Below are 12,469 nucleotides of genomic sequence, written 5' to 3' on the forward strand. Positions count from 1 at the left end.
TTCACAGGTGGGGTGGGGCTTACATGGGTATGTTTACTGGGTGATAAGTCACCAATAACTCATACTTCAATTAAGCAATATATTCTGAATATATATCCAGATAATAAGTGGAACAAGGTGAGTTTGGGAAGGTTCCCATGGGCCATTAATTTAAGAAATATATATTGATCTTAGAATATAAAAATGTGTTGAATATATGAAGCAAGTATAAAGAGTAAGGAATAAAAAGTGTGGGCTCGAGTCAGATGGCCCAGGTTTTTAATTCCAGGCCCTGCCCCTCCCGGCTGTGTGACCAAGGGCAAGAGACCTAACCTCTCTGGGCCTTAGCTGCCTCATTTATAAAAGGGAGATAAGAGAATGTGGTGAGGAGTCAGTTAATGTGTGTAGAGGTCTTAAAACAACGTGCAGCCCATGAATGTTAGCTATTTGTATTATAGGACTTGGTGATCACATCTAAACATATCAGTTATGACTTCATAGACTTTTAGTAGTAGTATCTACATATTGTATGACAAAACCACTGAATATCTTGTTTTACAAGGTCCTGGTCCTGTTCCATTACTTACAAATATTCAGAGGAGGAAAAGAAGTGCACTGTGCAAAGAAAAAGGCTTCAGAACAGCCCGGCCTTAACAAGTGAGTCAATGGATTCTGACATATGGAAAGAAAAAACTTAAAATCATGGACGCTATTATATTCTCAAAGGAGAAGAAACGTGGTGGAATGACTAGATGACCCCCTTGGTGGATCACAGTGTGAACTGCAGCCACAGTGGGACAGGGGAAGGATGCTGGGACGGAAAGATGACTTGTGTTCTTGGGAGATGGAAGACAGGGGAGCTAGAGGATGCTGCTGCGCTCCTGGGCTCAGGCGTCTGTGTGTCAATCCTCTGCTGTCTCTGACAGAGGAGAGAGTGGGCGATGCTGCTGGAATGAGCTGCTCAGGTGACTCAGGAGAGGGAGCTGCAGTAAACCTGATCTAGGAAAACATGTGTTACGACACATTAAATACATCTCTGTAACTCCTCTCAAAGTATGTAACGAACATATGACTGTTACCTAGATAATCTGTTCTACTTCTTTAATCATAGCATAACTGGTTGGATTCTGTTCCTGTTATGAAGGTCTAGCCTCTAGAGGTGTGCTGTCCAATGCAGTAGCCACTGGCCACATGTCAGGGGCTACTGAGCACATAAAATGTGGCTAGGCCAAATTCCTATGTTTTAAGTGTAAAATATCCACCACTTTTTGAGGACTCAGCACGGAAAGAAAAATTAATAAATTATCTAATTTTAATTAAAATAAATAATTTAAAAGTATTGATTCCATGCAAAAATGATAAATTTGGATACAGCAGTTTATATAAAATATATCGTTAAACTCAATTTCCCCTTTCTTTTGACTTATTTAATGTGGTTCTCATCATATTTCTATTGGATGGTGTAGACCAGCCTTGCCCAAAAGAACTTTTGGTGATGATGAAAATGTTTCACATTTGTGCTGTCAATATGGTTTTCAACTAGTCACGTGGCCCCTGAGCACTTGAAATATGGCTAATGAAACCAAGGAATTGAATTCTTAATTTTATTTAATTTTAATAAATTTCCATTTAAACAGCCCCACGTGGCTAATGGTTAGTAGAAAACACAATCTAGATCAGGTCGGCAAACTGTGGCCCACAGGTCAAAAACTGCCCACTGCCTGTTTCTGTAAATAAAGTTTTATTGGAACACACAGCCATTCTCATTTGTGTACGTACTGTCTATGGCTGCTTGGCGGCTATAGTGGCACAGTAGTTGTGACAAAAGCTGTGTAGCCCACAGAACCGAAAATATTTACTAGCTGGCCTTTTGCAGAAAAAGTTTGCCAACCTATAATCTAGACCATCATTTTTCAAATTGGTGTTCCATGGAAAATGATTCCACAGGATAGTAACAGACATGTTCCATCATCTAAAACTTGGGCGAGAGTACTCCATGTTCAGATATGTTTGGGTCAAATCAGGTTAAACAAGCCCAAAGAGTTTGCTACCACAGGATCTGTTAGAGCTTTCAGCAGGAAGGTGCCCGGTGAATTACCAGGAAAGGGCAGACGGGCAGCTTTACCAAGCTGGTTTGACCACAACACTCCTTCTTTCCCAAGTTATTATTACCTTGGGGATTAAGATGATCTCAGATTACCAAGCGATCTTATTAACAACTCCCCAGGTTACTGCTCCTTTCAACAGTTTAAGTATGTTCTGGACCCATTAACAAGCACAGCTCTTTACACTTGGCAGTTCTCAGACTTGCTGGTATGATTTCTATCAGGAAATATGTAGCTTCTTACGTACTTTACATCTCCAAACTGACTAAGTGAAGATAAATATCATATCCTCTCTGGTCCTCCGAACTCCAGTGTCTTTTTTTTTTTTTTTTTTTTTTTTTTGCGGCATGCAGGCCACTCACCACTGTGGCCTCTCCCGTTGCGGAGCACAGGCTCCGGACGCACAGGCTCGGCGGCCATGGCTCACGGGCCCAGCCGCTCCGCGGCATGAGGGATCCCCCCGGACCGGGGCACGAACCCGCGTCCCCTGCATCGGCAGGCAGGCTCTCAACCACTGCGCCACCAGGGAAGCCCCCGAACTCTAGTGTCTTAAACCCGTGTTCGCAACACTATTCCCTGAATCCTTTCACCCTGCCCTTTGCTGGGCCTCTTTCAGCTCTTAGGTTTCCTTTATCAATTAAAAGCTCAAAAGGAAAAATGGTCATATCTTGGCCCCTGGCAGAATAAAAGCAATTCATTTTGAACAGCTTCCCTCAAATCATGATGCAAAAACACTCAAGGGTACAGCCGGAAGATTAAGAACAGGGCAGTCACAGATGTGTCATTTTCAAGAACAACGCTTCCTGTAAATTCTAACAAAGTGGGCAAGCCCATAACTAATACCAGTAACAAGAGAAGAAAAGCAGGAGGAGCGGGCCTTCAGAAGCATGCCGGCTCCTCGGGTGCAGTTTCTTACTCACCGCATTGCTAGGGAAAAGGCTGCTGTTAAAGTGCCTTTGGACAGACAAGGCCGGGGTCTCGCCAGGCCACGGGTTAACAATACCTGCAAAGAACATTGTAATTGGTCAGGGGGCGACACCAACTTTATATTCATGTGCACGTAAAAAATGCACAGTAAGTGCTTCAGATAAAAAACTGTATTGGAATGTTTCTAAAAAAATGAAAGAAAAGCAATGGGTATGTATGGAGATTCACTGTACCACTCTCTCTCTCTCTACTTTAAATATTACACTTGAGTTTTAAAAAATAATAAATAGTTAAAAAAATTAGCAGCCGATTAAAAGAACAACAGATTTAAAAATCTCAATTATTTTAGAAGCAATTCAGAATTATGGCATCAAGTAGACGCTTCCACTGAGATGAACTGTTGAGAATCCACCTTTGGTTGCCACAGCACCTCGCAGGGTTGTCGTGAGGAGAAACTGAAACCCAACCAGGAGCCCATCTCAGTGCCAGGCAGGAGGACAGCCTAGATCAATGTCACTTCTCAAACTCAAGAATTCCAAAGTGTCAATACTTTTCAACAGTGATTAGTTACATCTCTGACAATTCCCTGGATGTACAAACTGGCAAGATAACATGCAGTGTGGACGGAAGGCTGTTTGAGGACACAGAGCTGGAAAGACGATTCCAGACACCAACCAAGAAGGAACCTGAGGGAATACATCCTGAGGCCTCCTTCCTGAGTTTAAGTCTCAAATGACTGGATTATCCTCATAGTCAAAAATGTAGCACAGTGAAGGGGTCCCAGTCACTGTCCTCCCTTCACACAAATCGAGAGGGTCTCAAAGCCGGGGTTGGGGAGGGAGGAGAGGGCACTTCCTGCAGAAAGCACTTCTGTGAGGATGGCAGCAGATATGCCGAAACCAGAGGTAAAAACCCAAGTTCAGGTATGGAGAGTGAGTCCCATATTAGGGATGGGGTCACAGACCTGCAGCACAGAATAAAATCCATGCTGGTTGAGATGGCCCATTATATTTGCACAAATGTGGTTCATGGCTGGTCGAAGACTCTCACCTAAACGAAGAAAAAAGTCTGAGAAAAAAAACCTCTGGCCATAATGTGAACTGTTTACATGCCCCAGGCCCCAGGCTGTAAGGAAACGAGAGCTCCTCTGGCTTGCCTTCCTGCTCCCCTTGGGTCTGGCACCAGAGGACAGGGACACGCCACATCTCCAGAATTCTCTCTCCTGCAAGGCCCAGTGGAAGCGTAACCTCTTAGGTGACGGGACCTATGGTTTCCCAGAAGTATCATCCCCGGCCTCCAAGCTCCTGCAGCACATTTTCTACTTCCCTCCGAGGGCCTGGCACTTTCTACCCCCGGTGGCTACCTCCTCTCCCCACTGGGATACAAGCCCCCTGGCAGGGCCCAGAATGCACCGAGTTTTAAATCCCCCCTGGAGTCCAGGATCATGACTTAAATGAACCCTCCTTCCTGGCCTGGAGCCTTGGCACACAGTTTCCTCTGCTTCAGAGTCCTGCCCCACACCTGTGCTCTGCAAACTCCACCTCCCCCTGCAGCTCTCAGCTCAGATGTCACTGCTTTGGGAAAGGCCGAGCCCCACACAGGGCAAGGCCTACCTCCCCACTGCACTCTCGTTTCTCCTGGGCTCTTCCTTCCAAGCGCCCCTTGTCACACTGTTGTCATGACCTACATACCCATGTATACTACTCAGATATTCATATATATATGACCTCTCTTTAGTGTCTGTCTCCTCCCCACCCCGCCAGACTCAGGTGCTGGGAGGAAGGGTGGGCACACAGTTCAGCACCTCAAGCCCCTGGAGGGCAGTGACCTCTCCCCGATCTCCAGTGCCTGCAGAGTGTCTGGCACACAGCAGGCTACTGGGTGAATGGATAAATAAAGTGAACGTATGAAACATGTAAGGCCGAGTTCAGTGTTCAAGGAAGAAGGCAGCTTCACATGCAATTTTATGGGCAAAACAGAATTATTTGCTGCCGAATATTCTCCAAATGAAATGATGAGGCTTAAGGGAATATTATCAGTCTGAAGGCTGAGGTGCTGTGGGAGTTGTAACAAATGAGCTCAGAGGGATTGTGCCTTCAAACGTAAATTCCAAGAAGGGAGAGAGTTGAGCACACGATAGTGAACTTATCCTAGATACCACAGTGCAACGTCTCCATGTGTGTGGTTCTAGGGCCTTCCCTGAGGCTTGTGGCGGCAAAAATACTTCTTGAAAAGGTCCCCGAACTCTCCATGGAAACGCTACTTAGGAAAGATTTTGAAGCAAGTCCCACAGACCTTTTCCCCGGAGAATTTTCCATGTTGAAGTGTCTGTAAAGGTGACAAGCATCGTGAGGTACAGTGTGATGAGTCTGGAGTCTTGTAAAATTTCAGGCTAAAAACAATAAAGAGAGTAAGATTAAGACACACACCCTCCAGTCCAAGACAGTAGAGCAACCGTTTTACAACTTTTCTGAATGCAAACGAGTCAGGATTCTAAGTCTTTATTCTTTTTCTCTTGAGAAATGACCACTATAAGAGTTAAACAACAGGGATTTCAGCACACTAGTGCTTGACCATAGAACTGAAATACTCCTGGGAATGGAGAATTGAGAATTCTTAGAAAACAAGATGACCAGGGCTGGCCTGCTGCATGTATGCATTTAGTATTTAACATATGTATGCATGTACACCGGAGCAACAGAGTATAAATGCAATTGAACATAACAAGGACTCTGGGCTCAGACTTTTGGCTTTACCACTTACTAGCTGTGTGATCTTGGGCAAGTTTCTTAACCTCTCTGTACTTCAGCTTCCTCCTCTGTTGACTAGGGACAGTAACACTGCTTCCTTCATTCAGTTGTTGTGAGAAATAAATGGATTAATGAACATAAAGCACTAAGAACAGTGCCTCGCACACAGAGAACACTATGTATTGATACTATTGGTTATTACTATAATGATGACTATAATTCATGCTTGATGCTGGGTCAAGGCCAAGAGAGCCATTCACAAGTGCCTTGAGAGAGATGTCTGGGAATGGATCACTGGGTGCTCTGGGGACATCTGCTCCATTGCTCAGTTACTACCAGAGTCCTTGCCAAGCCTCTGCTCCTGAAACTTCTCCCTCCCTACATGCAAAGTGGAAATGGCTGCTGTTTGTGCACACTTACACCCCTGCCCACCTTCCCATAACACAAGGGTGGGCACTGGACCAGGCAGGGCTGGTGGCAGTACCCCACCCATCTTGCCACTGTAACCAGTTCAGGGTTGAGACCAGGATCCCACTGGACCTTTATGAGTCCTCTCAGATTTCTGAATCAATGGGGGAAGCCTCCCTTTTGTCTTTGGTCAAGACAGAGTCAGGATGTGAGGCTAGAACTGCCAGCTGCCATGATTACAGTGGGAGAGGACAAGGTGATTCCAAAAGGGAGCACACATGAAAGAAGGAAAGAGAGGGAAAATCCAGAAGCCCCCTGGCTCTTGTATGTATTACCAGCTGCACTCGTGTTGGGTTTCTGCACTGTAACGAGGGGCCTGACTAGTATAATAATGCCAGCTACAAAGTATCCACTATATCAAAAGCACTGAAAGGAAGACAAGATTCCCTGGCATCAAGACTGTGGTAAGTGCAGGTCAATGTTCAAAATACCCTGCATGAAAGAAGCCCTCAAGTTGATAACAGCATCTAACTCACTCTCTCTGGGAACAGGGGCTCCAGTAATTCTTTACTAGACTCCAACTGATATATCACAAAGGTATAACCTATGAGGGAACCACGAGGACTCTGAAAATACACTCTACAGGCCTCAAGTGGGAGGGATAGATTTACAGTCTTGTTTTTATTTTTTACCTTGAGCTGCTCAAGAAACTCGCAGCAATACCACATAATGTCTTTGATCTGTTTAATCCATAGGAGGGTGAGATCCTTGGAAAGAGCCAGGGACACGTACCATACCTACAAACAGGAAAAAGAGAAATGTAATGGGCAGTTAACAGGGATCAAATGACACACATTCCAGCTACTGGAATGGGACCAATTATCTAGGTCCAGAGCCAGATAAGGCAGGGGGATGAACAGAAAAATAAGCAGCAAGGAGGACTTATTTTGACACTAAACCCAAAGGTAAAAATAGCCTGGTAAGCGGATTTACCATCCTGAGTATGAGGCAAGAACAGAACACGGCTTCTTGGATAATGCAAAGACTACGGAATTCACCTGTACTTTGTTAATGTTTTCCATCCATTACTTATTTACACACGGGTGTGAACATGCAGAGTCATACACAACAGTCAGAACATTCATCAGGAATTTTCAGAGGCAAACAGGCCAGCTTGAGGGGTCATGGGAGACTTTCTGGCTTCCGCCCCACTTACCTTGGGTTCATTCTCGACATCCATGCTGCTCAGGATGCAGCGACACAACTTCTCAAATCTCTGCAGAGAGGCAGAATGGGGGTTATAAATTCTCACAATGAATGGAGAAATCAGAAAGCAGCAAATGTTCCGTGGACCCCTGGCACGGATGTGCCGGCCTGATGCCAGATGACTCACATCAGGATCCTATTTAATTCCGACTTGTAGATGTGGAGACCAAGGATCAGAAAGCCTAAGGAAAGGCTCTCAAACTGGTGACCCGCAGGCAGGATGAGCCCTACATGTGTTTTAGAGTGGGGCTCCTTTTGAAAAACAAGATCAACCTGGCAAACTGGGCCTGGATTCCTGCAGACTAGCAGCTGTCTCCTAAATTGTGCTCAGCCATTTGCCGTTTTGTAAGCACCACGGATACAAACTGTCATACCACCACTTTCATCTTGAAATGCAAAAGCAAGAGAAGTGGTACACCCTGGCTGTACCAACCCTGGATCCACCCTTAAAAGAGGAGTGGCCCTGGCTGCTGCCCTACCAGACTGAGCTGTGGATTCCTCCTCTGTAAACAGGCGTCACCTCCCTGCGCCTGCCTGTCCTCATCTGCGTGACTGTGTTTACTGCCAGCGTCCTCCTCTCTCTCTCTCCTGCTGGGCTACAGGCTCCTCGAGGGCAGAGACCTTGCCCGCTTTGTTTCCTTCTGGGGCCCCGTACCCAGAAGAGGGTCTGGCACAATGTGAAGCTTAGCAGTAATGGATGCCTAACCCCCAGGAACACAGAGGCCCTCCTCAAGGGTCTCCATTAGTACTGTTACAGATGACTAGCTGCTCCCCTGGAATTTTACTTTCTAGGCTGATTTTTCTAACTCCAAAGGTACAACTAGCCTGTTTTGTTTGGTTTGCAGGATTTTAAGAGAAATTTCAAATTAGTGGCCGATTTTTACAAATTAGAAAACTGAGTGTCAAAGAGCTCTGGAGGGTCTTTAAAGAAATCAGAGTATCAGTCCCCCGGTGGCTGGAGCAGGGGAGCGGCCACCCCTCTGACGGCACACCACAGCCCACCGCTGCCTCCGACGTCCTCACCACCGCCTGTCAGTTACATTTATTATGACTTGTAGCATGTTGTGTCTCCTAAATCTGCTAACCTACGCATCTGAGGACAAGTGCCTGTAAGAGTCAATGTGAAAACAATCGTGATGATTTCCAGCACTGGGCATAATCCCTACGCAACAGGTTCCAAGAAAGCAAAAGGGGCAGGATGTGGGGGTAACAGAACCTGTCTCATAGAGTTGCTGTCAGGACGAAATGAGTTAATATCTATGAAATACTTACAAAAAGGTCTGACACATAAGCACAATGTGGGTTTGCTATTATTATTTTACCTCATCATCCTCTTTAATTCTGAACAAGAACAGCAGTTTCCTGGCAGTCTTAAAAATACAAAGTGCACTTCTTTTACTGGACCCAGAGTCATCTGCTTTGAAAAACTCATCAATCTCTCTCCTAGTGAGGGAAGGGTAAAAAAAGACGTTTTAAATTAGGAGCTCATAGCAGCTGGAAGGCTGTTCAAGAACTGTTAAGAGCAATCGGTTTGGTGTTTTTTTGCTATGAATTGGAAACAAAAGAAAACGTGCTGAGGAGCTCCTGACACCCACCTGATTTCTCTTTGCAGTCGACGCCGACAGAGAAAACTCCGTACGTGGGCCTGAATCTCCACAGCTGCCCTCTCCCGCTCCTTCTGCACCAGCCTTTCCTCTCGAGCCTGACGGGCTCTATCAATGAACCAAGCTCTCGAGGTCTGAGAAACAGTGAACATGTTTGCAAACTTGCAAAAACCCTGCAAAGAAAATGGCAAGTGGCTGATGTAGGTCATTATACTAAAAACACTCACGGAAAGGGGCTCAGGGGCAAAGGGCAGGAAGGGACTTAGGCAGCAGCAGAAAGCTACTCAGGACCCCCCAGCTCCCTCCCAAAGGGCTGATAGCTGTCCCCGCACAAGTCCCAACTTCCTGTCGGCTCCTTGCATGCAACTCCCCAGACCAGCGATGCTTTTTCCTGTATTAAGTAATCACATTTTTTTAAGAGAAAGAACAGAGTGCCTGGCATAGGGTCCGGGCTCTGCAATGGTTTAATGAATAAACAAAGCATGAATCAATTCCATCCACAAAGCTCTAACTCAAACCAGGCATCCTCTAAGTCAAAGGTCCCTGGATATTTCACTGAGCAGTCAACTTTTATTTTGCCAAGTAAAGACTTGAGGGCAAAACATTAAACATAATTATTTACTGGCACCATTATTTTATTCATCCATTCACTCAACAAATATTTACCGATACCTACTTTGTGCCCAGCACAAAAGCAGCCTTTCATTTTTTTTTAAAGGGCCATTTAAACACTAAAACAGCCAAAGGTACATGATTCCAGAATGGCAGACAATCCATTAAATCGAACATGTTTGGTTTTAAGCATAACTTATTCTGTTGTCCTCACCGTTCCCATACTGCCAAGGGCTGAGGAAGACGTTAGAGTAGAAAGGCCCCCATCCACAGACTGGTATTTTTGGACAGAGGCTCTAAATTAGCCATTACATTTTAATCTAAATCATCAGTAACTGTCTTTTCCCAAAGGGATGGCTTTGGCTATCAGCCTAGAGCACATAGCACTGGTCCACAGAGCCTCCCACACTGAGATGATGTCTTTAGGTGCTTGAAAACTTTGTCATTCTATCCAAAATATATAATCAGACCAGCTGACATGGGCACTGAAATGAATTACTCAGAAATCTAGACTTCTTGTAAACCATCTCTTTACCAGGTTACCTCACTCAAAGCAGTGTCCACGTGAAAACATTAGGGATAAGAAGGTCACGAGAGGCTCCTCCCATGTCAACACATCGGGGGACCTCTGTGGCCCCTGTTCGACATTGATTCACATCTGTTAAACAGTAAGCCTTTTCCTACACGTGGGTCTCTCATCAGTAATTCTCAAGACAAACGAACATGGAGACAGTCCCTCATGGGGTGTCGGGGGGGAGGAAGCAGAAGAGAGAGCCTCTCTCCAATAGTAAAACAGGAGGTTGCACACACACTGTGACTAAGTACCTGTAAGACTATCTTGAAACTTTTACCTGATGATGGGAGGGAGTGTGAGAAGACAGGCAATAAAAAGGTACCAGTCTTCCAAACCATTCACTCTGCCCCAGAAGTGGAAGACTGGAGCACTCACCTGAGGACCTGCCAGTGATGCAGAAATGTCAGGTAATCAGTCATTAGTGATTTTGCACAGGGCTCACTGCTGAGGACATCTTCTCACTTCAGAGGAGCTTGTGTTTTCTGGCAGAAGCAGAAGAAAAAAAATCCAGATTTAGGATTAGTTTTATAGGTAGGCATCATATATCTTCCTCACTGAGAAAAAGTAATAAAGACAGTGCCTCTGGTTTTAAAAAAAAAATCTGTGTCCTCTCTAGCTAATGTTGGATCTAAATGGTAGATGTATCTCCCCAGTCCTCACAGTTTAAAGGGAATAGGTTGAGAATAAGCCCAAAGAAGTTCCTGAATTAAAGCTGTAAATGTTTTGTGATGGCAACCAAGAATAACAGAGGGGATGACATGTTTAAAAGCCATTGCAAATTATGTTTGACATTTTCAGCAAGTTGGAAAAATATTTATGTCTAAGAAATGAAAAGGAGGCTGGCTGCAAACCAACACTGTTAGAGTCCAAGGTCATACTGCTTGCCACACAACAGGCCAATAAATTGAGAGACGAGTTGATGGGGCAAGGAACAGCAATTTTATTTGGAAAGCCAGCAAACCGAGAAGATGGTGGACTCATGCCCCAAAGAACCATCTTGCCTGAGTTAGAATTCAGGCTTCTTTTATACTAAAAGGGGAGGGAGTAAAGTCAAACATTTCCTGGTTCTGGTCAGCCTCCAGAGGGGGTGTGTTAATTTCTTCCTCCCTGCAGTCCTTCAGAGGTGGGCCTGGTCAGGATGTTTCCTGTGAGCTAAACAAAGGTATTTTAGCTTAATGCTCATTACCTGGGAGGCAGGGTTCCCAGAGGCGGGCCATTATGTATAATTTAAGCTTACAGACAACATTCCTTTAGTGATTAACTTGTAATAGAATACAAAGGGTTCTTCCCTAGTACAACATGATCCCAATTACGTAACGAAACAGAAAAAATCATGTGCACAGGTAGATACAAAACTGGGGGGAAAACACGTTAGGAATGGTTGTTTTAACTAATGAATATAAAAAAAGAGAAGCAGACTCACAGATATAGAGAACAACTGGTTACCAGTAGGGCGAGGGAAGGAGGGAGGGGCAGTATAGGGGTAAGGGATTAAGAGGTACAAACTGTAAGGTATAAAATAAGGTACAAGGATCTTTTGTACAACATGGGGAATATAGCCAGTATTTTATAACTACAAATGGAGCAAAACCTTTAAAAATTGTGAATCACCATATTATACACCTGTAACTTATATATAATATTGTACATCAACTATACTTCAATATTAAAAAAAAAAGAATGGTTGTTTTGAGGTAGGGGAACTGTGGGAATTTTGCTTCCCTAACTAGTCTGTTTTCCAAATTCTCCATAGAAGGCATGTGGTAGCGTGACATGGCACTGTGAGTCACACAGAGCTGGAGCCAGCCCCCAGCTCTGCCATGTACCGCGGGGGAGATATCTCGGAGTCGTTCTGTCTTGTCTGTTAATCAGCTTAGAGGCCGATCATGAACACTGAATGAGATGACGACATCAAGCACCTATAGAGGTGGCTGACGGGGCGCACAGTCAGTAAGTCTAACTGACGTATTATTTTTATAGACACAAAGATTTTTTTTTAAAACTCTTCAGCAGAGGCCCTCCTCTGTACAGGCACTATGGTTCTCTGGGTAGGAAATAACAGTCACCCGTTAAGAGTTTTTTCTATCCCTGGGTGCACTAAGACTCACCAGTCCTGTCACTTGGGCTATGAACCCTGGGCCCTGTTTATATTGGGTAACAGCTTCAAGGTTCTGAGAGCTACAAACAAGCCGGCCCAAGCCACGAGCACAATGGTATACTCTTTCCTTAACGTGGAGACAGTCC

General features: G+C 44.8%; 1 protein-coding gene across 3 annotated transcripts in view; it reads right to left on the reverse strand.

The window, feature by feature from the left end:
* UBE3B (ubiquitin protein ligase E3B) overlaps positions 1-12,469 on the reverse strand; it is a 57,844-nt gene that overhangs the window by 43,002 nt on the left and 2,373 nt on the right. For 2 of the 3 annotated variants that reach the window (XM_081251985.1, XM_081251984.1), the window contains exons 2-9: positions 10,601-10,707; positions 9,031-9,212; positions 8,758-8,878; positions 7,386-7,445; positions 6,862-6,966; positions 5,307-5,403; positions 3,976-4,061; positions 3,005-3,087 (exon numbers count right to left, since the gene is read on the reverse strand). In XM_081251985.1, coding sequence (XP_081108111.1) covers positions 3,005-3,087; positions 3,976-4,061; positions 5,307-5,403; positions 6,862-6,966; positions 7,386-7,445; positions 8,758-8,878; positions 9,031-9,191 — 713 coding nt within the window. In that variant the 5' untranslated portion in view covers positions 9,192-9,212; positions 10,601-10,707. Of the gene's footprint in view, positions 1-3,004; positions 3,088-3,975; positions 4,062-5,306; positions 5,404-6,861; positions 6,967-7,385; positions 7,446-8,757; positions 8,879-9,030; positions 9,213-10,600; positions 10,708-12,333; positions 12,354-12,469 lie in introns of those variants that run through there. The other variant, XM_081251986.1, reaches the window with a different exon arrangement.

This window comes from Mesoplodon bidens, assembly GCF_964165515.1.
Source record: "Mesoplodon bidens genome assembly, chromosome: 13".
Classification (NCBI taxonomy): Eukaryota; Metazoa; Chordata; class Mammalia; order Artiodactyla; family Ziphiidae; genus Mesoplodon; species Mesoplodon bidens.